Below are 27368 nucleotides of genomic sequence, written 5' to 3'. Positions count from 1 at the left end.
GCACGGTCTGCCCTATCCACCTTTCCAGCCTCTTCTTGCACAGTTCACTGCTCCCAACACTTCGTATTCTCTCAGTTTTCTTTTTTTCCTTTTCTTTTCTTTCTTTTTTTTTTTCTTTGAGACTGAGTTTCACTCTTGTTGCCCAGGCTAGAAGGCAATGGCCCAAGCTCTGCTCACTGCAACCTTCATCTCCCAGGTTCAAGCAATTCTCCTGCCTCAGCTTCTCAAGTAGCTGGAATTACAGACACCTGCCACCAACGCTGGGCTAATTTTTGCATTTTTAGTAGAGACAGGGTTTCATCACATTGCCCAGCCTGGTCTCAAACTCCTGACCTCAGGTGATCCGCACGCCTCGGCCTCCCAAAGTGCTGGGATTACAGGCGTGAGCCACCGCGCCCACCCCTTCTCTCAGTTTTCGAAGGGGCAATGCTCTTTCCCATCGCAGTTTTTGCTCATGCCATTCTTCTGCCTGGAGCGACTGTGCATGCTCCTCAGTCCTGCCCTACTGCACAGTAGTTACCCATGCCAGCATAATTTCCCTGGGAAGCCCTCCCTGAACCCCAGAGGGGCTCTGAAGCACGACTTGCAGAGGCCTCGCAGAGCCCGTGTCTGCGGCAATGTCACATTTCGCTGCAACCATATGCTTAACATCTCCCTCCGCCACTAGGAAAGGAAGGCCGGCAAGGGTCCCCGGCTGAACATGGTGCTAAACATAGTGCCTAGCATCCAGTAAGTACTCAGTAAATAGGAGTACCGTGTGAAGGAAGGAGCTGGGAGCTGGCTCGGCAGGTCTGGAGGTTGGACAAGGTCCGCGAAGGGCTCCTGGCTCCACAGGCCTCACTCCAGCGACCTCTCCGGGCGGAGGTGCATGCACTGATGCACTGCGCATGCCCAGCCAACTGTTCTTCCAGAACTTTCTCCCGTGAGGAGGTTACACCCGGAGCTCTCAACGCGCTCTCGTGCTGCTCCTGTTGCCGCTGGGTGCCTCTGCTGCCAGTGCTAATCCTGCTGGAGGCGAAGAAAAGCACTTTGGGGGCAAAAGGTAGTGGTTGTGCCTTCAGGATCCCTAGACTGTGTCCCCTGAGCCGCCCTCAGCCTCCCCAGCCAAGATGGCCACTCTTTTGGGGGTGGGTGGGAAGATTATCAGGGGCGGTGGCTGTGACCAAGAGGCCCGTTTTGCAGGCTTCAGTCGAGGCTTGGGTGAGGCCAGCAGGGAACGAGGGCCCCAGAAGGGCCGGGGACACTGGACTTCGGTGACTGGGACAAAGGCCCCTCGGAAAACAGAAAGGAGGTGTTGGGGTCAGTTAGGAATCACTGAGGCCAGATCTTATGACTCGAAAAGGGGCTAATTTTCTGATGTACTAAGCAGAATGGGAGGGCTTCTCTGGCCTGACCCAACTTCGTGATGAAACTGTTCTGCCATGGGAGGGTAGGGCCCCTCGGGGCAGGCTGGGGCCGCTGCACTCAGCTCAGGCCTGTCCAGACACTAGTTTCCCGGGCTTCGTTTAGGAAAACTTGTCTGAGAGCAAGCACATTCTGACTAGGCAGCAAGAACGAGAAAATCCCATTGATCGTTGCATTTATGGCTAAACAAGGCTTTTAGGAGAAACAGAAACCTGGTGAGAGCATATTGCAGGCTGTTTCTCACAGCCCTGGGAATGGAGCCAAGGATGATGTAGAGTTGAAATCAACAAAGTTCCCAATTCCTTTTTGGATAAGATTTTAACTTCCTGTGCCTTGAAAAATTCCAGTTCTGTGTCTGTGGGGGATCTGAATGCTGATGTAACCCCCAAGAGCTTTACAGAGCGGAATTCTTAGTTTTCACAGATGTGTCCCTTGCATCTTTTTGGTTATGGAATCGAGGTGTTCTGTTTAATTATGCAGTGTGACTGACTCTTGTCATAGGGAAGATAAGAGCTTTCCTTTTTTACTTGTGAGAAGGGAAGTTCCTCTCATAAAGAAACCTCCAGGCCGGTTTGAATTTCTCATAGTGTGGACTTCCCCTCCTCTCGGCAGCTGTTGTTAGTATTAAACTGACTAGAAAGGGGTTTATTTCTTGAAAGTCTCAGAAGGCCAAGAGAACATTCTGATTTTTCTTTTTCCCTCTCCTCTCCCCACCAAGGAGTAATTCCTTCCTTCCTAAATACAACATGGTAAGTTACATGTAGGCAAATCTTAGCTGTGGGAAGTTTGATATCCTGTCTGTATCCAAGTCAATAAGAGAAAGGATCAAGTTCTTTCTTTGCTAATCTTAATCTTACTATCTGGCTTCTTGGTGTATATTTCTCATGTAAAACCTGAGGACTGGTTTAGGTTTGTAAATAAACTGTATTGAGAGAGAATGTAAGGATATCACGTAAAGGGCAACTTTTGCAAGCTGGGCACGGTGGCTCACGCCTGTAATCCCAGCACCTTGGGAGGCTGAGGCGGGTGCATCACATGAGGTTGGGAGTTTGAGACCAGCCTGACCAACATAGAGAAACCCCATCTCTACTAAAAATACAAAATTAGCCAGGCGTGGTGGTGCATAACTGTAATCCCAGCTGCTTGGGAGGCTGAGGCAGGAGAATCACTTGAATCCGGGAGGTGGAGGTTGCAGTGAGCCAACATCACACCATTGCACTCCAGCCTGTGCAACAAGAGTGAAACACCATCTCAAAAAAAAAAAAAAAAGAAAAAAAGGGCAACTCTTTTGCAAAATGTTGACAGTAACAACATTTTTGTTTGGTGACTTTAGGCAAGTCAGCTTGTAGTCTGGTGACATGTAGCAATAACCATTAAGAAGCTGCTGACTCACCTGAAGAAAAATTATCCTGAAAAAAAGATTTTTATACTTAAAATATCCATATTTATTTAAAATGTCACTTTAAAATTGCAGATGTTAAGTAATTTTATGAGAAAAAAATCCACATTCTTAAAAACCTTCATTTAGTGTTTATCATTCATTTCATCCACCAAACTGTTATGGTTCTAGACTCTAAGGACACAAATATGAACAATGATTTCCTCAAAGAGCTCACAGTTTAGTTGGCATGTACATTAACACTTCTTATAGAAGTGGTATGTTAAAGGATTGTTTGGAATAATTGGAGGTACAGAGAAGTGAACAACTCTGGCTGATGGGTTCAAATACAGCTGTCTGAGTTAAGTCTAAAAGGGAGAATTGGCAAACACAGCTGTCTGAGTTAAGTCTGAAAGGGAGAATTGGCAAACACAGCTGTCTGAGTTAAGTCTGAAAGGGAGAATTGGCTGGAATTTGTTACTAGAAGAAGTTGGGGGAATGTTCTAGGCAAGAGGCAGGAGAAGGTATTTCTCTCATAATTAAAAAAAAGAAAACACAAGTTAGGGACTGAATTGTGTTCCCCCACCAAATGCTTATGTTGAAAACCTAACTGCCAGTACCTCAGAAGGTGACTGGATTGAGAAATAGGGTTTTCACAGAGTTAATTAAGTTAAGCTGAGGTCCCTGAGGAAGCACAGTCTTTGGATTTACTAGAGCAAGATGTTAAATCAGCTGTCTTAAATATGCTCAAAAAGCTAAAGGAAACCATGTACAAAGAACAAAAGGAAACCAGACAAAATGAGAATATCAATAAAGGAATAGAAATGACAAGGAACCAAATAGAAATGATAGAACTGAAAAGTACAAAACTGAAGTGAAAAAATTTAGATGAGTTCAACAGCAGTTTTGAGCCAGCAGAACAAAGAGTCTGCAAGTCTGAAGATAGGGCAATTGAAATGTTCAAGTCTGAGAAGTAGAAAGAAAAAAGAATGAAGAAAAGTGAACAGAGCCTAGGAGACCTATGAGACACCATCAAGTAGACTAGCGTATGCATAATGTGAGTTTCAGACGGAGAAGAGAGAGAAAGGGGCAGAAGACTATTAACAGAAATAATGACTGAAAACTTCTGAAATCCAGTGAAAGGTAATGAATCTACATGAATCCAAGAAGCTCAGTGAACTCCAAGCAAGATAAACTAAAAAAGATCCACACTGAGATACATATAGTCAAGCTGTCAAATCTCAGAGACAAAGAGAATTTTAAAAGCAGCAATAATGAAATGATTCATTGTATACATCCAAAGGCTCCTTGATAAGATTAGCCGCTGATTTCTTATCAGAAACCAAGGAGGCAAGAGGGCAGTGGAACAACATATTTAAAATGCTGAAAGAAACAGAATTCTTCATTGACAGATTTTTTTTTTAATCTGGCAAAACTGTCCTTCAAGAATGAAAAAGAAATGAAGACATTTGTAAGTAGACAGAAGCTAGGGGAGATTATTACCAGTAGAACTTACTCTATACAAAATATTAAAGGCAGGCCTGCAGGCTGAAATGAAAGGATGCCTACTCAAAGCCATATGAAGGAATAACACTGGCAAAGGTAACTGTAGGTAAATATAAACACCAGTATTGTTGCACTTTTGGTTTGTAGCTCCTCATTTTTCCTATGTGAATTAAAAAAATGCATAAAACAATAATTATAACTCTATTAATGAGCACACAATGCTGTAATCCGTGACAATAATAATTGTCACAAGGGAGGGATGCAGATATATAGGAGTAGAGAGTGTTTGTTTACTGTTGAAACTAAGGTGGTATTCAAACTAGGATGTTACAAGTTTAGGATGTTAATTGTAATCCCCAAGGTAACCACTAAGAGAATAAAAAGGTGGTAATAGAGAAATGGAGGAACAATAAAGTAAGACACTTAAAAATATTCAATAGCTAAATGGCAAAGTGAATTCTTCCTTATCAGTAATTACTTTAAATGTAAATGTATTAAACTCTAGCCTACTGAGCTTATACTTATAAAAGGTTTGGTTTGGTTTTTTGATACAGGGCTTCATTCTGTTGCCTAGGCTTGACTGCAGTGGCATGACTATAGTTTACCACAGCCTCAGTCTGGCTCAAGCAGTCCTTCCACGTCAGCCTTTTGAGTAGCTGGGACCATAGGCATGCTCCACCATGGGTTTTTGCCATTTTGGTCAGTCTAGTCTCAAATGTCTGGGTGCAAGTGATCCTCTGGCCTTGGCCTCCTAGAGTGCTGGGATTATAGGCACAAGCTACCATGCCTGGTCTCAGTTTGCTAATATTTTATTGAGGATGTTTGCATCAGTATTTGTGAGGGATATTGGCATGTTGTTTTCTTTTTTCAATGTGTCTTTGATTTCGGTATCAGGGTAGTACTGGCCTTATAGAATGAGTTTGGAAGGTCTTTATTTCTCCTTCATGTTTGAAGGATAGTTTCACTGGCTATTCTAGGGTAAACAAATTTTTCCTTACGCATTTTAAATATGTCATGCCATTGTATCCTGGCCTGTAGGGTTTCCACTGAAAAGTTTGCTGCCATACATATAGGAGCTCTGTTTTATGTTATTTGCTCCTTTTCTCTTGCTGCTTTTGTCATCATTTCTTTATCTGTGACCTTTGGGAGTTTGATTATTAAATGCCCTGAGTTAGTCTTCTTTGGGTTAAATGTGCTTGGTGTTTCGTAACCTTCTTGTACTTGAATATTGATACCTTACTGTAGGTTTGGGAAGTTCTCTGTTATTATTCCTTTGAATAAACTTTCTTTCTTTTTTTTTTTTTAAAGGAGAGAAGGAAAGAAAAAAAAGTAGTGAAGGAGAGGAAGAAAGGAAGAAAAAGAGGGAGAAAGAACGGGAATGTTGCTTTATTCTAAAAATGGGTATTAATAATGGCCGATTAATATTTCATTTAAACCTCTGAGTAGGTGTGATGTGGTATTGACAAGAATGTATATTTTGTGTATTTAAAGTGGAGAGCCCTATAAATATTTATTAAGTTTACTTGTTCCGGATCTGAGTTCAAGTCCTGGATATCCTTATTAATTTTCTGTCTCGTTGAGTCTAAGTCTCTTTATAGGTCTTATGTATCTGGGTGTTAGGAACATTAGCTCTTCTTGTTGCATTGATCCTTTTACCCCTATATCTTTGTTGCTCTAACATCTATTTTATCAGATGCGAGAATTGCAACTCCTGCTTTTATTTATTTATTTATGCTCTCCATTAAGTTGGCTAATCATTCTCCATCCCTTTGTTTTGAGTCTTTGTGTATCTTTGCATGTGAAATGGGTCTGGATGTAGCATACTGTTGGGTTTTGGCTGTATCTTTTGATTGGGGGATTTAGTCAATTTAAATTTAGGATTACTGCCATTTGATGTTAACTGGCTGTTTTATCCATTCGTTGATGTAAATTCTTCTTTATATTGATGCTCTTTACTTTTTGGTATATTTTTAGAAAGACTAATACTGGTTGTTCCTTTCTATGTGTAATGCTTCTTTCAGAAGCTCTTGTAAAGCAGGCCTGGTGGTAATAAAATCTCTGAGTACTTGCTTGTTCGCAAAGGATTTTATTTTTCCTTCACTTATGAAGCTTAGTTTGGCTGGATATGAAATTCTGGGCTGAAAGTTCTGTTCTTTAAGGATGTTGAATATTGGCCCCCACTCTCTTCTGGCTTGTAGGGTTTCTGCTGAGAGATCTGCTGTGAGTCTGATGGGCTTCCCTTTGTGGGTAACCTGACCTTTCTCTCTGGCTGTCCTTAGTATTTTCTCCTTCATTTCAACCCTGGTGAATCTAACGATTATGTGCCTTGGGGTTGCTCTTCTTGAGGAATATCTTTGTGGTGTTCTCTGTATTACCTGGGGTTGAATATTGTCCTGCTTTGCTAGGTTGGGAAAGTTTTCCTGCATAATATCCTGAAGAGTATTTTCCAGCTTGGATTCATTCTCTCTGTCGCATTCAGGCATACCTATCAAACATAAATTAGGTCTTTTCACATGGTCCCACATTTCTTGGAGACTTTGCTCATTCCTTTTTATCCTTTTTTCTCTATTCTTGTCTTCTTGTTTTATTTCATTAATTTGATCTTCGACCTCTGATGTCCTTTCTTCTACTTGTTCAATTCGAGTGTTAAAACCTGTGCATACTTCTCGGAGTTCCTGTATTGTATTCTTCAGTTCCATTAATTCATTTATATTCCTCTCTAAATTGTCTATTCTCATTAGGATTTCATCAAACCGTTTTTCAAAGTTCTTAGTTTCTTTATGTTGGGCTACAACATGTTCTTTTAACTCACAGAAGTTTCTTATTATCCACCTTCCGAAGCCTGATTCTGTTAACGGGATGCACTCGTTCTCCATCAAGCCTTGTTCCCTTGTTGATGAGGAACTGTGATCTTCTGTAGAGGGAGAGGCATTCTGATTTTGAGTATTCTCAGCCTTTTTATGCTGGTTTCTTCCCATTGTTGTAAGTTTATCCATCTGTCATCTTTGTAATTACCAACTTTCAAATTAGGTCTCTTTGTGGACGTCCAACTTGTTAATTCCCAGGGCTGAAATCTGAGCAACCTGCTGTGCTGGCCAAAACAGCGGCATTAAGACTGATGGTGCTTTTCTGCCCGGGAATTTTCGAGTTTGGCTTCCTTCTTGAGTCCATAATAGGTGACTCTGCCTTCCCGGGCTCCAGTCTGAAGGGTAACCAGTCCCGTTTACTCTGCACCAAGAGCTGCCACGCCGAGGCACCGGCAAAACCACTGCGCTGGCCACAAGAGTCGTGCTGGCGACCCGTGGGGCTCTTCCACTGGGGATCTTCTGGTCCGTGAGTGACAAAAATTTGTCTGAAAGTGTGGTGTCCTCTCGTTCTCTGTGCTTTCACTGGGAGCTACAATCCAGAGATGTTAGCAATCAGCCATCTTGGAAGATGCTTCTCCTTTGAATAAACTTTCTAACCCTGTCTCTTCTATACCTCTTCTTTAATGTCAATAACTCTTAGATTTGCCCTTTTAGGGTAATTTTCAGATCTTGCAGACATGCTTCATTTTTTTAAAATTCTTATTTGTTTTTTGGTTTCCTCTGATTGTATTTTCAGATAGCCTGTCCTCAGGCTCACTAATTCTGTCTTCTGCTTGATCAGTTCTCCTATTAAGACACTCTCATGCATTCTACAGTATGTCAGTGGCATTTTTCAACTCCAGGATTTCTGTTAGGTTCTTTTAAACTATTTCAGTATTTGTTAAGTTTATCTGATAGTCTTGTGATATGGTTTGGCTGTGTTCCCCCCAAATCTCATCTTGAATTGTAACCCTACAATTCTCACTTGTTATGAGAGGAACCTGGTGGGAGGTGATTAAATTATGGGGATGGGTCTTTCCTACGCTGTTCTCATGATAATGTATGAAAAATCCACAAAATCCAATGGTTTTAAAAAAGGACGTTTCCCTGCACAAACTCCTTTCTCTTTTCTGCCACCATGTGAGATGTGCCTTTCACCTTCTGCCATGATTGTGAGGCCACTCTAGCCACATGGGACTGTAAGTCCAATAGACTTCTTTCTTTTGTAAATTGCCCAGTCTTGGGTATGCCTTTTTCAGCAGTGTGAAAACAAACTAATACAGCTTCTGAATTCTTTTGTGTGTTATCTTGAATTTCTTTGAATTGCTTCAAAACAGCTACTTTGGATTCCTTGTGAATGGTCACATATTTCTGTTTCTTCAGGATAGGTCCCTGGTACCTTATTTAGTTCCTTTGGTGAGGTCATGTTTTCCTGGATGGTCTTCATGCTTGTGGATGTTTGTTGGTGTCTGGGCATTGAAGAGTTAGGTATTTATTATAGTCTTCAAAGTCTGAGCTTTTTTGTACCTGTGTTTTCTGGGAAGACTTTCCAGATATTTGAAGATACTTGAGTGTTGCTATCTAATCCATATTTGCATTAGGAATACCCCAAGCCCAGTAATACTGTAATTCTTGCAGACTCAAAGAGGTACAACCTTGGTGGTCTTAGATAAGATTTGGAGGAATTCTCTGGATTACCAGACACTTGTTCTCTTCCCTTAGTTTCTCCTAAACAAATGAAGTCTGTCTCTCTGTGATGAGCCCCTTGGGGCTGGGAGGTGGGGTGACACAAGCACCCCTGTGGCTACCACCACTGGCATTGTGCTGGGTCAGACCTGAAGCCACCACAGCACTGGGTCTCACCCAAGGCATGTCACTGTAAACACTACCTGGCTGCCATCTGTGTTTGCTCAAGGTTCTATGGTTCTACCATCAGCATGTGGAAAAGTTGTAGGCTTATATACTCCCCTACAAGCAGCAAGTTCTCCCAGGCACCAGATGGGCCCAGAGATGCTATCTGGGAGCCAGGGACTAGAGTCAAAAACCTTAGAAATCTACCCAGTGCTCTATTCTGTTGTGGCTAAGCTGGCAATCAAACTATGAGACAAAGTCTTTTCCCACTCCTCCCCACCCACTTTCCAGAGGCAGAGGAGCCTTTTACTCATGCCCGTCACCACAAGCCCATGGAATGTACTGCTGGGCTACCATCAGTGTTCACCTAAGGCCCAGGAGCTCTTCAATCTTCTTATGGTGAATGCTGCCAGGCCTCAGACTCACCTTTCAGGGCAACGGGCTCCCCTCTGGCCCACGGCAGCTCCAGAAATGCCATCTAAGAGTCAAGGCTAGAATTGGGGACCCAGGAGCCCACTTGATACTCTACCCCACTGTGGCTGAGCTGGTACCTGGTGTGAGAAAAAGTCCTCTTTACTTTTCCTTCTGCTTTTCTCAAACAGAAGGAATCTCTCACCATAACCATCACAGCTGGGAATGTGCTAGGTCTCACCTAAAGCCAGCATGTCTGAGTCTCACTCAAGGCCTACTGTGTACTATCGGGGTGTTGCTGCTGGTTATTCAGGGCCCAAGGGCTCTTCAATCCTCAGGTGATGAATTCTACCAGTACTGGGTCCTTCCCTTCCAGGCAGCAGGTTCCCTTCTGGCCCAGGGCATGTCTAGAAATGTCATCCAGGATCTAGGGCCTGAAATAGGGGCCTCATGACTCTGCCCAGAGTGCCCTATCCTACTGTGGCTGAACTGGCATCCAAGTTGCAAGACAAAGTCCTCTTTACTCTTCCCTCTCCTCGTGCAGAAGGAAGGAGTCACTTTTATTGGTTTGAGCAGTGTTGCCTGAGATTGGGAAGGGTGGCACAAGCATTCTCTTTGCTGCCCCGGCTGATGTCTCACTAGGTCATGTTCCCTCTACTAGGTCCTGTGTCCACCAAGTCCACTAGCTTTCCAGCATAGCATTAGGACTGCCTAGGAGTTGCAGTATTTGTGGCCTAGACTGCCTTTCAAATTTGTTTAGGACCCCAGAGTACTTTAGCCAGCGGAGGTAAGACTTCCCAAAACTCAAGTTCTAACTGCTAGGATGGGTGATTCCCCTCTGGCTAGGGCTGGTCTAATGCTCCCTCTGTGGGCATCAACTGAATTCAGCCTAATTTTGCTTTCCACTGTGACATAGCAGCACTGGGTTCCCCCAAGCACACAGATTATATTTCTGTGCCACATGACCACTGCCAGGGGAAGGGAGAAGGGTGGCATTGGCAATTCAAGACCATCTTTCCTACCTGATTTTAACTTAATATTGCTGAAAGAGGTACTGATTAGTTCAGCCGCTGTGAGAAGCAGTTTGGAGATTTCTCAAAGAACTTCAAATAGAGCTACTATTCAACCCAGCAATCCCATAACTGGGTATATACCCAAAGAAATGAAAAATTTTACCATAAAGACACCTGCACGTGTATATTCGTCACAGCACTATTCACAATAGCGAAGACATGGAACCAACCTAGATGTCCATCAATGGTAGACTTGGTAAAGAAAATGTGGTGCATATATACCATGTAATACTAAAAAAGAACAGAATCATGTCCTTTATAGCAACACAGATGGGCCTGGAGGCCATTTTCCTAAACAAATTAACACAGGAACAGAAAAACAAATACTGCATGTTCTCACTTAGAAGCTAAATATTGAGTAATCATAGACACAAAGAAGGGAACAATAGATACTGGGGCCTACTTGACAGTGTGGGTGGGAGGAAGATGAGGCAAGAACTACTTATTTGGTATTATGCTCATTACCTGGTGATGAAATAATCTGTACACCATACCCCCCACAATACACAATTTACCCATGTAACCTGCATGTGTACTCCCTGAACCTAAAATAAAAGAAAAAAATTCAAGAAGTAGTAAATACAAAGTAATATGCCATGAAAAGTCTCCCTGTGCTATGAATGGAATGCCAAGTTTACTGTATTTTACATTGCCACATAAAAGTGAATCTAAACAAAGCAAATTAAGAACATATGCCAGAGCCAAGCATTGTGGCTCATGCCTATAATCCCAGCATTTTGGGAGGCTGAGGTGGGTGGATCACCTGAGCTCAGAAGTTTGAGACTAGCCTGGGCACATGGTGAAGCCTCATGTTTGTATTATCTACCAAAAATAAAAAAAAAAAATGTTTAGCTGGCTTGGTGGTACACACCTGTGGTCCTAGCTACTTGGAAGGCTGAGGTGGGAGGATTCCTTAAGCCTAGAGGTGGAGGTTGCAGTGAGCTGAGATCACACCATTTGCACTCTAGCCTGGGTGACAGAGTGAGACCTCATCTCAAGGGGGGAAAAAAAACCAACATATGCCAGAAAGGAAGTAATCCAATGAAGTCATGGGAATGTGAACATAATAAAGTTTTTGGGAAAAAATGACCCCACCAAAAGATGAAAAATATCAAAAAGATTAGAACTAAGTGTGATTTTGCAATGCTCAGGAAAGGAGTAAAAAAGAAAAATCGAATAATTATAGAAAATAAAAGCACTACTATTCTGTTGCTATTCTGGTGATGGCTTGTATTGGCTAGGGAGAGCTAATGGTTAGATTTTGTGAATTATGTGAGTTACTTTTTAAATGCAGTCATTATTAAAAATTAAACTGTGTACTTGCAATTGAATGAACTATGTTAAAATTATACTAAAATATTTTATTGCTTCTTTCTGGGAAGAAGATCAGTGTACTGTACATTGAAGCTCATTAGATAAAAAAAGATTCAATCTGATAAAGTAAAGAAGCAATGCTGCTATCACATTCTGATACATGTCCTACACAAGATTATCTGTGGCATGTACATAGTAGTAGAATTGCTGGAGCATGGGGTATGCCAGTGTTTAGCTTTGTAAGATAACACCAAACTGTTTTCCAGTAGTCACAGCCATTTGTTCTTTCATCAGCAGTTCTCGAAGAGCATTCCTCGTTACCTTGCACCCTTGGTAATGGTTGATGTTATCTTACTATAAAAGTTTTGCCAGTTTAGGGATGTGAAATGTTATTTCATAATGATTTGAGTATACATTTCCTTGATTACAAATGAAGTTGAACATCTTTGTGTTAGGGGCTTGTGCTTCTTACTTCTGTGAAATCCTTACTCACTTCTGTTTCCTTTTTTTCTTTTAGAGATGGAATCTCACTCTGTTGCCCAAGCTGGAGTGCAGTGGTGCAGTCATAGCTCTCATAGCTCACTGTAACCTCAGACCCCTGGGCTCAAGTGATCCTCCTGCCTCAGCCTTCTGAGAGGCTAAAAAAAAAAAAAAAATTGGTAGCGACAGGGTCTAGCTGTGTTGCTAGGCTGGTCTCAAACTCATGAGTTCAAGCAATCCTCCTGTCTTGGCCTCCCAAAGTGCTAGGATTACAGGCATGGCACACTGTAACCAGACTTTCCTTTTCTTTTTTGATCTATGGGAGTTCTTTATGTATTCCAGATGCTAATAATTTGCCAATTAAATGTATTGTGAAGATCTTCTTAGTAAGTAATTGGATGTAGGAGGGGAGGGAGTAGTAGTATAGAATTACTCCCCGGTTTCTGGTTCGGGGGGGACCGATTGGATGATGGTGCAGTTAAACTAGGACATCGAATAGAGGAGGAGAAAGAGATCTGGGGGAGAGGAGAATTAGTTTATTTTGGAGTTTAAAGTTACACGAGATATTCAAGTGGAAATGTCTTAAAGAAATTTGGCTATAGAGCTGGATGTGGTGGCTTGGACATGTAATCTCAGCTTCTCTGGAGGCTGAGGTCAGAGGATTACTTGAGCCCAGGAGTTTGATGCTGCAGGGAGCTGTGATTGCACCACTGCACTCCTGCTTGGGTGACAGAGGAAGACTCTGTGTCTAAAAATCAAAAAATTAAAAAAAGTTTGGCTATAGGCGTTTGGAGATTAGGAGAAGCTCTACTATGCTACACTAGTTCTGTAGGATCTTATGTGATGGGCTTTCAGGAGATTACAGTTGCAAGGAGATAGAGTGGTAATTCTCTAACTCATTTGTCTTCTACCCAGCCCACCTTCTCCAGACCATGGATTCTCCCATCTAAATTGCTTACAAAATACATATCCCAAACAAATGACCCACAAGACACTTCATCTTAGTTATAATTACTTTATTAACCTTTTGGTCTTTCAACATTTAGATAATCTTTCTCAATATTTCCATGGGAGTACATCATGTTTATTTTGAAAACCATTCAGCACATTTGTCTTACATAACATGCAGAGCATATATCTATATTTTTAAAAAATTTTGTTCCTTATTGATACATAGTACTTAATTACACAAGTTATTCCATATACACTGAAAACAATATAGGAAATATATACATCTAAGACTTCTACTTTGTAGAGTCTTTAATTACATAAGAATATTTACACATATATTTTCAGACATTTCTATCTTCCTGTATTTGGAATTGTACGTAGGCAGCCACTGAATGAATATGGGCCCCTTGGGAGGATGGCAGAAGTCCATGAAATAAAGAGCATTCCTTAAAAAGCAGATTGTATTATCACTTTGATTGCATACCTTTTCGTTATTTGAGATTCTGAGACTTCTGATAAACCCCAAAGCAGAAAGATTCCTTAGTACCCTTGGAAGATAGTAAAGGTAAGGGAAATACCAGAAGCAGGGTTAGGACTTGGCACATCTGCTAAGAACATAGCACCTCAGTATAGCTTATATTATAGTGCCAGGGTAGAGTTATTACTGAGCAGCTTAGGATGATGAACTATCGACTTTCCTACAGGGGTAGTAGTAGCTGATTTGGTGACCATGATCAGTCACCTTTTAGTAGAACTGTAAACTAAAAATAATTAGGGCTTGACATATACTCCATATAGGGAAGTGATGGGAGAGGCAGCCTCTGGGTGGTCCATTCTTGGCAGCACTGCATTGATTTTGCTTCCCTCTGGTTTCAAAGAGATCTTTTAGACCTGTAAGAAGAGAAAGACGATATAAAAGTGTGATATTCAGACTCTGGCTTCAGAGTGGGTTCTTCTTGGAACATACTGAGTTCATAGATAACCCAAAGATCCTCAGGTAAAGGTTGTGATGAGCTTTCCTGCTGCTACACATTCATTATGGATTCCAGGGGCTGCTTTTTTTTCAAGCCACGAAAGACTTGGGGGAAAATATAGCAGTTTTGCTTAGTTATAGCTGTACTTCAAGGTTAACAGGTAATCAGGGTAACATCACACAAGATGGTACCTCAGCATATAAATGAATGGAGGTAGGAGAGGGAGGGCATGGTAGTAACATACTTTTAAACCAGTGATTGCACAGCAAACTGCAATGTAAGTATTTCTGACTCCCAAGATTGCCATTTCCTAAAGAGCAATTCTGCAAGCAACAGCAAATCTACCTTAGCTTGCTAACTGCTGTCAGTAGATTCTTGATGGCCTTAGATTCCAGATTCAGGCATCTCTTCTCACCATTGTTTTTCATTGTAGCACTGCAGAAACATATAGGGATGAAAATATTTAAAACAATGTTGGGTCAATAAAATAGATGGCATACATAGTTCTGAAGTCAGACATTTAAGTTTCACTCTGCATGTTTTTGTTTGCTGTACATTAGTTTTAGAATCATCACAAACCCTTTACTGATCTTTTGTTATTATCATTACATATTTAATACAGTATATAATTACAACCAGGGAGGTGATAATCAAATGGGATTTCACTCACATGATCTCAACACGTGAACAAGATTGACTTGCAGGAATAATCTCAAGTGTTTCTATGAACCTTGGATTAACATGTTTACTAATGCTGATGCAGTTACAGCGTACAGTTCTAGAATGAGGCAGTCCTGTAGGGAAAGAGAAAGGAACAGCAGGGAAGGTTAGCACAGTGTTCATTTTAGGCATTTAATGTAGACTGGTGGTATTTAGCAGAACGTGTATCCCCATATCATCAAATAGTCACTTAATCTGAGAAGGAATCGATCACATCATAACACAACTGTAAATGATTAAATAGTTGATTATCTAGAAGAAGATTTGCAGCTTGTTGATTATAAAGTCAAACCCTTCAGAGTGGGTTCTTCTTGGAACATACTGAGTTCATAGATAACCAGTTCATAATGAACCAGTTCATGTGGTTCATTAAGCTTAGGTAAGAAAATATCTGTATCTCATCCTTTCTGCATTTCCTCACATTTCTCTCTCTCCTCCCTCTTTCCCATCTCTTCTGTCCTCCTTCCCTTTTTTCTCTTTCTCTTGTTCTTTTTGTTCTCTTCAATTCATGTAAGTTATACAATCTGAGGGAATCTCTCTTTCCCTCTTATTTATAGGCATGCAGTGAAATGTTGACAGATACATTATTTCTATATTTTTAGAATTTATACCCACTCCTATTTCTCATTTTACAAATTAAGTATCCTTGGATGTTCCTTACCTTGAGTGCCACTTATAGTCAGACAGATAAGGCAGAAAATCAGAATGGCAGTTTGATTCATGGTGCTGAGACTGGAGATTCCTCTGCTGTAGGCTCAGAATATGTCTAAGCAGTTGAGGAATGTCTCAGAAAATGTGAGGCAACTGTGCAGTATTTATCTGCAAAGGCATTTTCCCTCCCTGACTCTTGATTGGATAACATTACTGTTGACTCAGCAAAACCGGCTGGCTGTTCCTGGGGGAGTCCCAAATTGGAAAATCGAAGGTAGTATTTTTGTTTATCGTGGCCTCCAAGATAAGGAATTTCCCTCTGCTTCTCTTTTTTCAGTAATAGTGAACTAGGTTTCACTTCCCAAAACATGAACTGTTTCTTGAAAACAGAACTTTATTGCATATAGAAAAAAAAACAAAGGTTGCCATTCAAAATATAATGCTTTTTCTCAACACTTACCTTAAACTTTTATAGTTACTTTAAGAGGCTATTTAAAAAATATCCCAAGTAATAGAAAATTTTCATCCTTTATAGGAAAACCTAATTTTTGGTAACAACAAGTTGTACCTGATTATTAGAACAGTGATTTACTGGACAGTGCTCCTTGATTAAATACTACATAGTAATAGGATTGACCTGCCCAGACAGGGTCAAAGATATGGAACTGGCAAGTTTTAAATAATTCAATAAATGCTTTGATCATTCATAACACCATTAGATTAAGTAAATAACCTCCAACATAATTATTTTGAGGGAAAACACTGCTCATTTGGGTATCCGATTTCTGGTGTGTTAAAAAAGTGTCATGTCTTACAGCAGTCCCTGAATGAAAACATCATAAGATGGTATCTAGAATGGTGTGAGAAAAGGATTCATATCTATCCTAGGGTTATTGTAAAAAACAAAGAATGCTTTTTGAGGAAATAAATTTAAAAGGAGGGATCTGCATATAGACATTGGGAAAGCAGCTTGAGACAGGAGGGAAACAGGTTGATTTAAGACGGGGTTCCACTCCAAGAGACTGTTAAATGCAAAACAAAAGCAAAAAAAGAAGGGTCAGCCATTGAACTAGTAACAATAACTGAAATTAGTACAGTTTTTTTTTTTTTTAGATGGACTCTCACTGTGTCTCCAGGCTAGAGTACAGGGAGTATAGTGGTGTGATCTTCCCAAGTAACTGGGACTACAGGCACTTGCCACCGTGCCCAGCTAATTTTTTCGTTGTTAATAGAGACAGGGTTTCACCATGTTGGCCAGGATGGTCTCAATCTCTTGACCTTGTGATCTGCCTGCCTCGACCTCCCAAAGTGCTGGGATTACAGGTGTGAGTCACCTCGCCTGGCCAAGTAGCACAATTTTGGATGATGAATAGTGGCAAAACTTAATTTCTTAGCATTCAATAGTACTTGGCTGATTATTCACAGTAACTAGCAGTAGAAAGCACATAATACACATAAAATGGAACACATGTTGAACCTGACAGTGGAAATTTAGAAGTATCCATGGGTATAGTGGTCCTTGGTTGTGTTCTTTGCAAATGATTGGCAACAGGGAATCCAAAATGAAATACTGTTTCAAAAGCAGGCATCACCCTGCAATGAGAGATGTGAGGCAGGTGATACTTAGAACCTAGGAAAACATACGGGAATTCTTTTCATAGTCAGCTAGGCTGCAACAATGCAGGGACTGGTCAGGAAATGGCAAAGCTTCCATCCTAGGATCAGGCTACTGTATCTGGCAGGTACGGTCTCACAACCTGGTATCAGAGGCCAAGAATAAAGCCTATATCTGCAAATTGGGCCCATGTAAGACTTGGGTCCTCAAATGCAGGAACTCCATCATTAGAACCAAGAGTGAGTTGCTTGGAGGAAATGGAATTTGCTAGAGAGCTGAATCTCATATTAATCTGTTCTAGGGACTGGAATAGAGCTAAGCTTTCAAGTGAGTAAGTCAGTAGAATTAGCTGTGGGAAACTGGAAAGACAAAAGGGAGGGAGGTGAGATAGAGACTGACAGAACTCCAACGACTTTGACCTACCAAAGAGACAATCTTTCTGTTAAGGGAAAGGCTTGTGAGAAACAGTGACATGGGGGATCCTACCATATCTATTTGTGCAGAATAAACATTTGACTGTGAATAAGAATGCCAACAAATTTCAGAGAAATGTCTGACATCATGAATGGAAGAGGCCCTGAAAAGTTCAACATTAAACAATGAAAATGAGAGATGGTAACAGTTTTATTTTAGTTAGTATTTAAGTTGTTAGCTAAGATATCTCTGTACAGAAGACCGTGTAAAAAGGAGATACTTGATAAATGGACTAAAAATCTGTTGTTAGGGATAAAATATTTGATTTTTACTAAATATTGTATTACATTAACTGTGTGCCAGGCATTGTTTGAACTGCTTTATGAGTATTGACCATAACAACTCATTTTATCCTTATAATAACCTCTACCCCTGACCTAGCCATTTTCTGTTTTTTTCACCATAGATTATTTTTGCCTGTTCTGGAATTTCATGTAACTGGAACCACTTAAGTATATACTCTTGCGCAAACCACCATTTTGCTCAGTATAGTGTTTCTTAGATTCATTGATGTATTTGCAAGAATTAGTAAATTGTTTCTCTTCATTGAATCCATTGCATAAGGATATCAATTTGTTTCTTGTTGATGGACACCTTGACTGTGTTCAGATTTTAGTTGTATATAAAGCTGCTATGAAGGTTTTTGTATAATTTATTTCTGGGCATATGCTTTCATTTTGTGAAGTACATATGCAGCAGTGAAACATAATCACTTTTTTAATTTTAAAAATGTAAGTGATCTGCTTAAGACCTCAACTTCCACTTAAAATAAAATCTAATTTTTTTTTTTTTTTTTTTTTTTGAGAAGGAGTCTTGGTCTGTCACCAGGCTTGAGTGCAGTGGCGTGATTTTGGCTCACTGCAACCTCTGCCTCCCAGGTTCAAACAATTCCCCTGCCTCAGCCTACGAAGTAGCTGTGACTACAGGCACGCGCCACCATACCCAGCTAAGTTTTTGTATTTTAGTAGAGACGGGATTTCACCATGTTGGCTAGGATAGTCTCAATCTCCTGACCTCATGATCTGCCCGCCTTGGCCTCCGAAAGTGCTGGGATTACAGGCGTGAGCCACCACGCCCAGCCTAAAATTCCAATTTTTAATTGAGCTGCTTTACTAGGTCCTTTATGATCTGGTTGCTTCCTATTTATCCAACCTTATATTATTCCTTCTCAACCACTACAATCCAGTCAGTGGCCTTTACACTGGAAGTTTTCTCCATCTGAAATGCTTTTCCTCCCATTCATCACAGAGAGATCCTTCTGGACATTTAGACTTTAGCTTGCATCACCCAGTCTGAAGCAGGCATGACTTTATTTGCATTTTCTACATGGGATTTCTCGCTATCTGATATTCAGTTTTTTGTTTTTTTTTTAACTGGTGTAATGTCTGTTTCTCCACACTAGAATGTATGCCCCAGGAGAGCAGGGAACTAAAATGGATATGAGAAGCATTTGGTAAACACTGGATGGAAGGATGCATGAATGAATCTTTACAGATTTAACAACATACAAGGATTGTATTTCAAAAAGCATTTCCATTGGTTCATCAGATTTCTGAATTTGGACATGAATATTATTGTTTTCCCTAGCTTTAAGAACCAAGTTTAATTTGAGAAGACTACAGTTTCCCTAGAAGTTAGTTTAGATTTAGGTAGGTAAAATCAATACAGATATTCTCAGCTAGCTATAGGACAGACTCTTCATTCCAAGAACTCTGAGGTGAATATAGAGTGGTGCCCAAAAAAAACTTCTTCATTATTCCCGTTTGTTATCTGTAATTAAACACTGAATAAATGAATGCAGAAATGCAAATCTGATGGTGTTAGAAGGAGTAGGAGAAGTAGACTTGTTCTAATTATTTTCTGTGCACTTTCTGTAGGGAACTAAGCTAATCTCAGGGAATACTGAAAGGGATAATGTCCAATATTTATCCGTGATGGGTTTATATTCTAATTGAAAAGACCAAAAACTATGAAATGATAAATATCAATAAAGGAAACTTTATAGACTGAGCATGGCAGCTCACACCTGTAATCCCAGCACTTTGGGAGGCCCAGAAAGGCAGATAACCTGAGGTGAGTAGTTCAAGACCTGCCTGGCCAGGATGGTGAAACTCTGTCTATTGGCTGGCTATGTTGGCAGGCACCCTTAATCCCAGCTACTCAGGAGGCTGAGTCAGGAGAATCGCTTGGACTTTGGAGGCAGAGGTTACAGTGAGTCAAGATCACGCCATTGCACTCCAGCCTGGGCAGCAAGAGCAAAACTCCATCTCAAAAAAGAAAGAAAGAAAGAAAGAAACTATGATTAGTACCAAATGAGTGGTGGTATAAAAAATAAATAATATGGAGGTTCTTAGGAGCCTGTACTCATTAAGGTCAGAAGTTTTCAGAAGATCCTTCAGAAGAAAAGACCTCAGATGAGCCATAAAGTGTGAATTTTACATAAATAAGTGGCCAGGAAAGGAAAACCGGTGCAATTACAGATAAATGTCATAAAAAGTAGTAAAGGGCGGCCAGGTGCAGTGGCTCATGCCTCATTGTAATCCCAGCACTTTGGGAGGCTGAGGTAGGCAGATCATGAGGTCAGGAGATCAATACCATCCTGGCCAACATGGTGAAATCCCATCTCTACTAAAAATACAAAAAATTATCTGGGTGTAGTGGTGCATGCCTGTAGTCCCAGCTACTTGGGAGGCTGAGGCAGAAGAATTGCTTCAACCCAGGAGGTGGAGATTGCAGTGAGCTGAGATCCCACAACTGCATTTCAGCCTGGGTGACAGTGTGAGACTCCATGTCAAAAAAAGAAAAAAAAAAAAATGGTAAAGGGGGAAGCCAATTCAACCAGTCAGGAAGGTTGGTAGTCTCATAGGGATGCTAATGCCTTGTTAGGATTCTGTAAAATCTGGTCCTCAGTTTTTCCAGTCCAGAAACTCATTTTTCCTAATAATCCAGAGTAAGCATGTTCTCAGAGACTTAACTCTGCCAACCAAATCTGAAAGAGACTAAGGTGAAAATTAAAAGACAGTGTATCCATTTACAATGAGAACCTTTTCAGTGACTAGGATGAATAGTTCTGGTATCCAAGTCACCCCTTTCCCAGGATCAGATTACCTGAGAAATGGAATTAGTATCAGAACAGTGCCTGGTGAGCATAGAATCAAATGAAGGACGCTTCTCTTCTTGTTTTAAATGGGGGTCTACTCAGGGGAGAAACTGATAAATGTAATCAACATGGAAAATCATTTAGAAAAAAAAATCAAACTTTTGAGAGACAGTAACAAGCGCACTGTTACTCATTTCACCCAAAGCCAAGACTGCATATATCATTTGAATAAAAATCTAAATGATGTCTTTTAAAAGTTATATTTCTCCCAATTTTTGCAAGGCTTATGATATATTTGCTTTCCTAGAATTCACTGATCTGAGTGTAGTTTTGAAAGAAAATGAAAGTTAAGGAAGTATCCTGTTTTAGTTTCCGTTTTAGTTGCTGTTGATTTATCTTTAGGCTTCTGATTGTGCCCTCAGGTCAAAAAAAAAGACAACAAAAGGAACAGTCTGCCGTGACAGACTTGTGAGTACAGACCAAGGAAAAGATGCTTTCCTGGAAACTGTTGTGCTTAGAAGAAATTTTCTAAAAAGTGAGCCGGAGGACATCAGTGATTTCTGCAGACTGGGAATCCCCTCAGCTGGTGCAGAATATGCCTTGGAAAGTATGGGAGAGGAAGGCAAAGCTTTCCCTTGTAGTTTTCACTCTGAGCTCTCAGAAGATTCCCTGAGCTGACAGTCATACTGGTTACATACTTTTCAGTTACCCATGTGTCTCATCCTTCATAGCAAGCCTAAGCAGAGGGACAAGTGCGTGCTGGCAAAGTGGGTGATAGTCCCTAACAATCATCATGGTGTTGGAGGAAGCAGGGGCTCAGAGCAGCTTCTGTTTGGATACATTTTAGGCTATGCAGTGTTTCCAAACTCATGCACTTGAGAAGACTTTTACAAATATGGCAGACTTAATCATTTGGAGGAAGAGACAAAATTGGAGGACATTATAATAAAGTAAATGTGTTTAGGGGAAATATGGTGCATTTCTTTCTCCTTCCCATAAATACGATATTTAAACAAAATAAATTAGAATTTTGTGATATTTTGTTCTGTTTTTAATCAAAATCTTCAGAAAATGTCTAGTTTTCATTTTAATTGATTCATTGGTTGTCTTTGGAGAGGAATCTTGAGATATGTAGTTCAGTAAAGCATGTTATTCCATATTTTAGATTTATCATTCAGTTTTCTTCAGGCTCTTAATTGACAGTTCTTTTTGTGAACAATTTGAAGAAGAATACTAAGTCAGGATTTATTATATAAAGTCTATAATTCACTTTAGGGCATTTCCAATTTAGTAGCAGTTTATTGAGCAGCACCAAGGAACTATTAATACTTTGTATTTATGGTGCCAGGATTTTAGAACATATTCTTCTTAGGTACTTAAGTGAAACTATGGTTGCAGTGTTATGTGATAAACTCAGACTTGCTCAGTTTCATTACCAGTGTCTGCTAAATAAAATTTGTAGACAAGGAAGGAAGAAGCAACTAATAATTGCCTCGTTCACCTCTTCTCAAAAAAAAAAACTCAAGCAGTTTGTTTGTGTGTGTACTACTTATAATCCACAGACTGTGCTGACCATATCATAAAGATTTATAATTGTTGGCTATGAAAATCTTTTCAGAGGCGGGGTGCGGTGGCTCATACCTGTAATCCCAGCACTTCGGGAGGCTGAGGCAGGTGGAGGCATGTTAATTCCATGTGGACATATTAGGTCCTGTACTCAGTAGCCAAAAATAATTAAGTATATTCTTTCTTTTTCTAATAGTATTATCCAAAGTACTCCATTTGTTTGAAAGCTCTTGTTGGCTAAGTAGAGGAAACAGTCCTGAAAAGTCACTGTGGGTGTTTGGCCTCTTCAGTTCCACGTATTTAAAATCAAATCTGCAGTTTTTTCTGCTAAACCACATCTTCCCCCGATATCCCTGTTTCTGTTCGTGACAGTGCTATTCTGTCAAACCTCAAAAGTTCAGCTTTTTTTCCTTCTCTGCCTTAAATTTAGATTCAAATCCTTAGCATGTTCCTTGTTTCTTGTCACTGCCTTGATTCTCTATTTACAGTGTACTTGTCATTATATTTCTAATCTCACCAGTGCCCCAGTACCACATATGTTAGCCCTTTTATTTTTTGACAGTCTTGTTCTTGTTTCCCAGGCTGGAATGCAATGGCACAGTCTCAGTTCACCACAACCTTCACCCCCTGGGTTTAAGGATTCTACTGCCTCAACCTCCCGAGTAGCAGGGATTACAGGCATGTGCCACCATTCCCAGCTGATTTTGTGTTTTTAGTAGAGACGGGGTTTCTCCATGTTGGTCAGACTGGTCTCGTACTCCCAACCTCAGGTGATCCGCCCTCCTCGACCTCCCAAAGTGCTGGGATTACAGGCATGAGCCACCCTGCCTGGCCAGTCCTTCTTGTTTTTATGATAGTAAAATACAAATAACATAAAAATTTACCATTTTAACCATTTAAGAGTACAGTTCAGTAGAATTAAGTACATTCACAGTGCTGTGAAGCCATCACCATAATTTAATTTCAGAACAGTTTCATCACCCAGAAGCCCCATACTCATTAAGTAGTTACTCTTCATTAACCCCATGCCCAAACCCAAGGCAACTAATTTGCTTTCTGTTTTTATGGATTTTCCTACTCTAGATATTTCATATAAAATGAAATCATACAATATGTGGTCTCTTGTGTCTGACTTTTTTTACTTAGCATATTTTCAAGGTTCATCCATGTTGTAGCATGTATCCGTACTTCATTCCTTTTTATGGCTGAGTAATCTATTGTGTTTATACCACATTTTATCCATTCACTTGTTGATGGATATTTGGGTTGTTTCTGTTTTCTGGCTGTTGTGAATAATGCTGCTATGAGCATTGGTGTAACAGTTTTTGTATTTTTTGTAGAGATTAGTTTTTTGCCATTGCTGGTCTTGAACTCCTAGGCTCAAGCCATTCACCTATGTCAGCCTCCCAAAGTGTTTGGATTAGAAGGTGTGAGCCACCACACTCAGCCAACTATGTGAATTAAAAAAAAAATCGCTGTAAGTAGTCAAAGATTAGATTCAGGTCTTAAAACTATCCAGAGAATTTATATGGAAGTCCCAATCTCTATATACAGATTTATATAACACATGTATTATAAATCTATATTATATCTATAACCTATATAATAATACAATATAGATATACCTGATTATAATCCTATAATAAATATTTTTATTTTTCAAACATATGGGTGCCTATATAAAGAGTACTGCTGTCAGTCAAGGCTTTTGGTTACATGCAGAGAAACCAGCTCTGGCTATTTTAAGGAGAAAAGGAATGTAGTTGGAAGTTGAAGAATGCACAGGACAGTGGAGAATAAGGCTTGGAAAATGGACAAAGACCTAAGGGAGCTAGGTGATAGAAAGGACTAGCCAGAGTCATGCTACAGGAACACATGTTGGGAAGCCACTACTGTAAGCCTTTCATTGTTGCTGCTGTTGTTGCTGCCAGGCTTTAAGTAATTTTCTTAACTAATAGTATCTTTGTAATGCCAGCTGGAGTTCAAAATCTAGGGTACAAACAGCTTGGCTGAGTCCTTGTTATGGCTACAGGAGAGGATCTTCTCTCTTTTGGCCTCCCATCAACCCTCACATAAGGGATTTTCCCCAAGTAAGAAGGGGGTTTGGACTATCAAGACCAACCACCCAGCCAACAAAACAAACAACTGTCTTTCCCACCTACCCATTAAAAGATATTTCTAAACAGTTTTGCATGATGACAGATAGCTGTATGTTTTTTAAAATATAAGGCAAAATTGTTCAAGGAATCTCAGATGTCCTGGAAAGTATATAGTTGGTTTTTTTTTCAAGAAAGATTGTGACAGGTTATTAAAGAAAAACGAGTTTGATTCTTTAAGCTAGTCTTGGGTATACCTAAATTTATATAGGCATGACCAAAGAAATTGATTATATTATCTATTTTTCTAAGAGACAGAATCACACAAAGTAAAGGTGATTGCCATATATATATGTTTATTTTTCAACATTTTTCTTTTGTAGAAAAAAAATTTTATATTTCAAATATGTCCAAGATATTGCTAACATTTATACAGATAGATAAAACCAAAATGTACATATCGCTTCAAAACATCTCAATAAAAAAATTGAAAAACATCAAATTAAGACCAGTGCTACTGATCTGGTTATAAAATATGTGCACTCTTGCCAGTATCGCATAGCATATCATTTTTTTCATAGTACATTTTATGAATTGGTTATAAAACAAAGCAAATGATGCATAAGAACTTTTTCCCTACATGTTCATGTGCTACATGATATTTGGGGAAAGAAATGTGAATTTGCATGAAAATATATTCGAGGAATGTTTTACTACACATAGATGTTTTTGACTCATAAGGGCTTGACTCCAGTAATAATGTCGCTATCTCCGCTGTAACCACAGATAGTAATATGGCGTAAAGATCAATACAGACATATGACTTCTAGAGATAGAAATGTTCTCATAATCACAACAGAATAGTTATAAGCATCAAATCTAGAAGATTCTCTCACCTAGAAATGCATGAATGTATAATGCAACATGTAAGATTGTGAAAGCGCTTTGTAAACCCAGATGGTACACCAGCCTTCTTAAGGTAGCTTTTCCTAGAAATCGATTTAATTGTTGGACTACTTTGGGCAGCCGAATTCTGATTGCCATTCATTCAGGAAGACTGTGTTTCTGTTTTTGGTTCTTTCACCCACCTTCCATCCTTCACATAACAGTATAAAAAAGTTTATAGTCACAAAACTATGGAAAAATCTCAGTTTCCTACTGCAGAATTCCTGTCATTTCAGTAGTCACAATTAAACTTGCTCTAGGTTTTCAAATCCTCTTTTCCAGGACTTCATATGTTTTGTTATTTTACAAAATTCTTTCTTTCAACTTTCTGGAATAAGAAAACAAGAATTTTACTTTCTTGGGCTTTCCCTCATGACATCTAAAAACATGTAAGAAAGAGAAGCTGTTAACCAAGGACCCCTTAACAATATTTCACACTGGATCATAGCAGAATCTTTCTGTAGTTGTCCACTTTATTTTCTTTTTCAAAAGATCTGTCTTGGATAAAACAGATTATAACATGGGAATAATCTGGTAACTTACTTTGATTATAAGCTTTCCTTGCTTCGATTTGGGATTTAGGCATCGTTGTCCTTTATTTTCTTTCAGGGTAATACTGTTAAAAGAACATATAAAAGAATCTTAAAGTTTAGATGCAAATACATAAACAAAACAGCCCGCACCATTGTCATCTTCAGCAGGTTCATTACTTACATCACTTCTATTTTGTCACAGTTGTTACTTGGGTAAATTATGGAGGCTTTCTCAATATCTGCCACTTTCACTGCTTTTACTCCAGAGCCTATGCACAGACAGCGTCCTCTGTTGAACATGGGGAAGCCTAGAATAGATCACAGCATGAGTTAGTAATGCATCTGATTGCAACAGATGGCTGTGGTTTATAATCCTGGTGGTGAATATGAGCAGAATTTTCATTAAGGTTAAAGATAGTGATTTGTCAAGTAGTACTTGACACAACTGTTACTGGGAAAAGGGTTAAGTAAGATGATGATTTTCTCTTTAAATTTGTAAGTGAATCACTAAAACACTAGGAGCATGAAAGAAGTTTATTGGAGATGAAGCTTCTTTTGCCCCTTGATTTTATCCTTAAGTATTTTCCCAGGAAGCTTGTTAACATTATCGCTGTATAAAATCTTCTTAATAGACATGTAAAACTGTTGCTAAAGGCTTTTTGCCAGATATTGTAGCCAAATAAAAAATTCCATGAAGTTCATCATTTCTAGTTTGAATAATCATCTCTAGTACCTTAAACATGTTCACCATTTCTTTGCCAATGCTGTAGTAACTTCTAATCTGTGAGATTAAATAAAACTTTATCATGTCTTTTAGGATAAAAGTGGAAGAAAAGACATTTGAAACATTAGAAAAGGAACTTTTAGGTTGAGAAATAAAAAGTACTACATACCTTGAACAACCATAGCGCAGAATATCACAGCCAAGGCTACAGCCATGCCCTTCACACTCATGTTTGTTTTTTGCTGCTGCTGCTACTTCAGGTCTGCTACTCTTCTTGGAAGAAGTAGAAATGCTGAACATGAAAGGAAATTCAAAGTTGGTATATATAGAGCATTTTATACACCAGTAACTTTTTTGTGGCACAGGAATTTCCCTCTTTGAGTCATGTACCTTTCTTGCTTCCATGAGTTTCTGTTTTGCTCTTTCCTAAAGGCTACCGTCCCTTCCTATTTGTAGTAGTGTTGAAAGTGGTAAGAATGTGAAAGCACTTTGTAAACCCAGATGGTAACCAGCCTTCTTAAGATAGCTTTTCCTAGAAATCCATTTAATTGTTGGACTACTTTGGGCAGCAGAATCCTGATTGCCATTCATTCAGGAAGACTGTGTTTCTGTTTTTAGTCCATTCATCCACCCTTCATCCTTCACATAACTACACAAAAGAATATTCTGAAAAGTTTTTTTTCCCCTCACTTTTGCTTTTCAGTCCAAACTCTTATTATAGATAAGGCCTATATTATTTGACACAAGATGACCTTT

General features: G+C 39.6%; 3 protein-coding genes across 16 annotated transcripts in view; 1 reads left to right on the top strand and 2 right to left on the bottom strand.

Moving 5' to 3' along the window:
- Positions 1-922: 922 nt before the first annotated feature.
- ART3 (ADP-ribosyltransferase 3 (inactive)) overlaps positions 923-27368 on the top strand; it is a 111656-nt gene continuing 85210 nt past the window's right edge. For all 14 annotated transcript variants that reach the window (XR_013533071.1, XR_013533070.1, XM_078367055.1 and 11 more), the window contains exon 1: positions 923-1042. The gene's annotated coding sequence lies outside the window, so the exon portion shown is untranslated. The remainder of the gene's footprint in view (positions 1043-27368) is intronic.
- CXCL10 (C-X-C motif chemokine ligand 10) lies at positions 13265-15696 on the bottom strand. The gene is made up of 4 exons (XM_003732480.5): positions 15570-15696; positions 14859-14982; positions 14534-14623; positions 13265-14105 (listed from the first exon to the last, which is right to left on the bottom strand). The coding sequence occupies exons 1-4, from the start codon at positions 15628-15630 to the stop codon at positions 14087-14089; spliced, it is 294 nt and encodes a 97-aa protein (XP_003732528.1). The 5' UTR covers positions 15631-15696; the 3' UTR covers positions 13265-14086.
- Positions 24748-26910, bottom strand: CXCL11 (C-X-C motif chemokine ligand 11). The gene is made up of 4 exons (XM_017970487.2): positions 26782-26910; positions 26070-26196; positions 25899-25971; positions 24748-25683 (listed from the first exon to the last, which is right to left on the bottom strand). Exons 1-4 carry the CDS (start codon positions 26840-26842, stop codon positions 25654-25656), a joined length of 291 nt encoding a protein of 96 aa, XP_017825976.1. The 5' UTR covers positions 26843-26910; the 3' UTR covers positions 24748-25653.

Source organism: Callithrix jacchus, chromosome 3, assembly GCF_049354715.1.
Source record: "Callithrix jacchus isolate 240 chromosome 3, calJac240_pri, whole genome shotgun sequence".
In the NCBI taxonomy this organism is placed as follows: domain Eukaryota; kingdom Metazoa; phylum Chordata; class Mammalia; order Primates; family Cebidae; genus Callithrix; species Callithrix jacchus.
This window is presented reverse-complemented; position numbering and strand designations above follow the sequence as displayed.

Bases quoted from the DNA above. Each gene is read 5' to 3' on its own strand.
- CXCL10 (XM_003732480.5), bottom strand. From the start codon at position 15,630: ATGAATCAAACTGCCATTCTGATTTTCTGCCTTATCTGTCTGACTATA. The intron at 14,983-15,569 runs GTAAGGAACATC...CTTTCCCTACAG, and splicing joins GACTATAAGTGGCACTCAAG to GACTGCCTCATTCTAGAACT. The intron at 14,624-14,858 runs GTGAGTGAAATC...ATGTTTCTGCAG, and splicing joins TGTTCACGTGTTGAGATCAT to TGCTACAATGAAAAACAATG.
- CXCL11 (XM_017970487.2), bottom strand. From the start codon at position 26,842: ATGAGTGTGAAGGGCATGGCTGTAGCCTTGGCTGTGATATTCTGCGCT. The intron at 26,197-26,781 runs GTATGTAGTACT...GATCTATTCTAG, and splicing joins CTGCGCTATGGTTGTTCAAG to GCTTCCCCATGTTCAACAGA. The intron at 25,972-26,069 runs GTAAGTAATGAA...TTCTTTTAACAG, and splicing joins TGTGACAAAATAGAAGTGAT to TATTACCCTGAAAGAAAATA.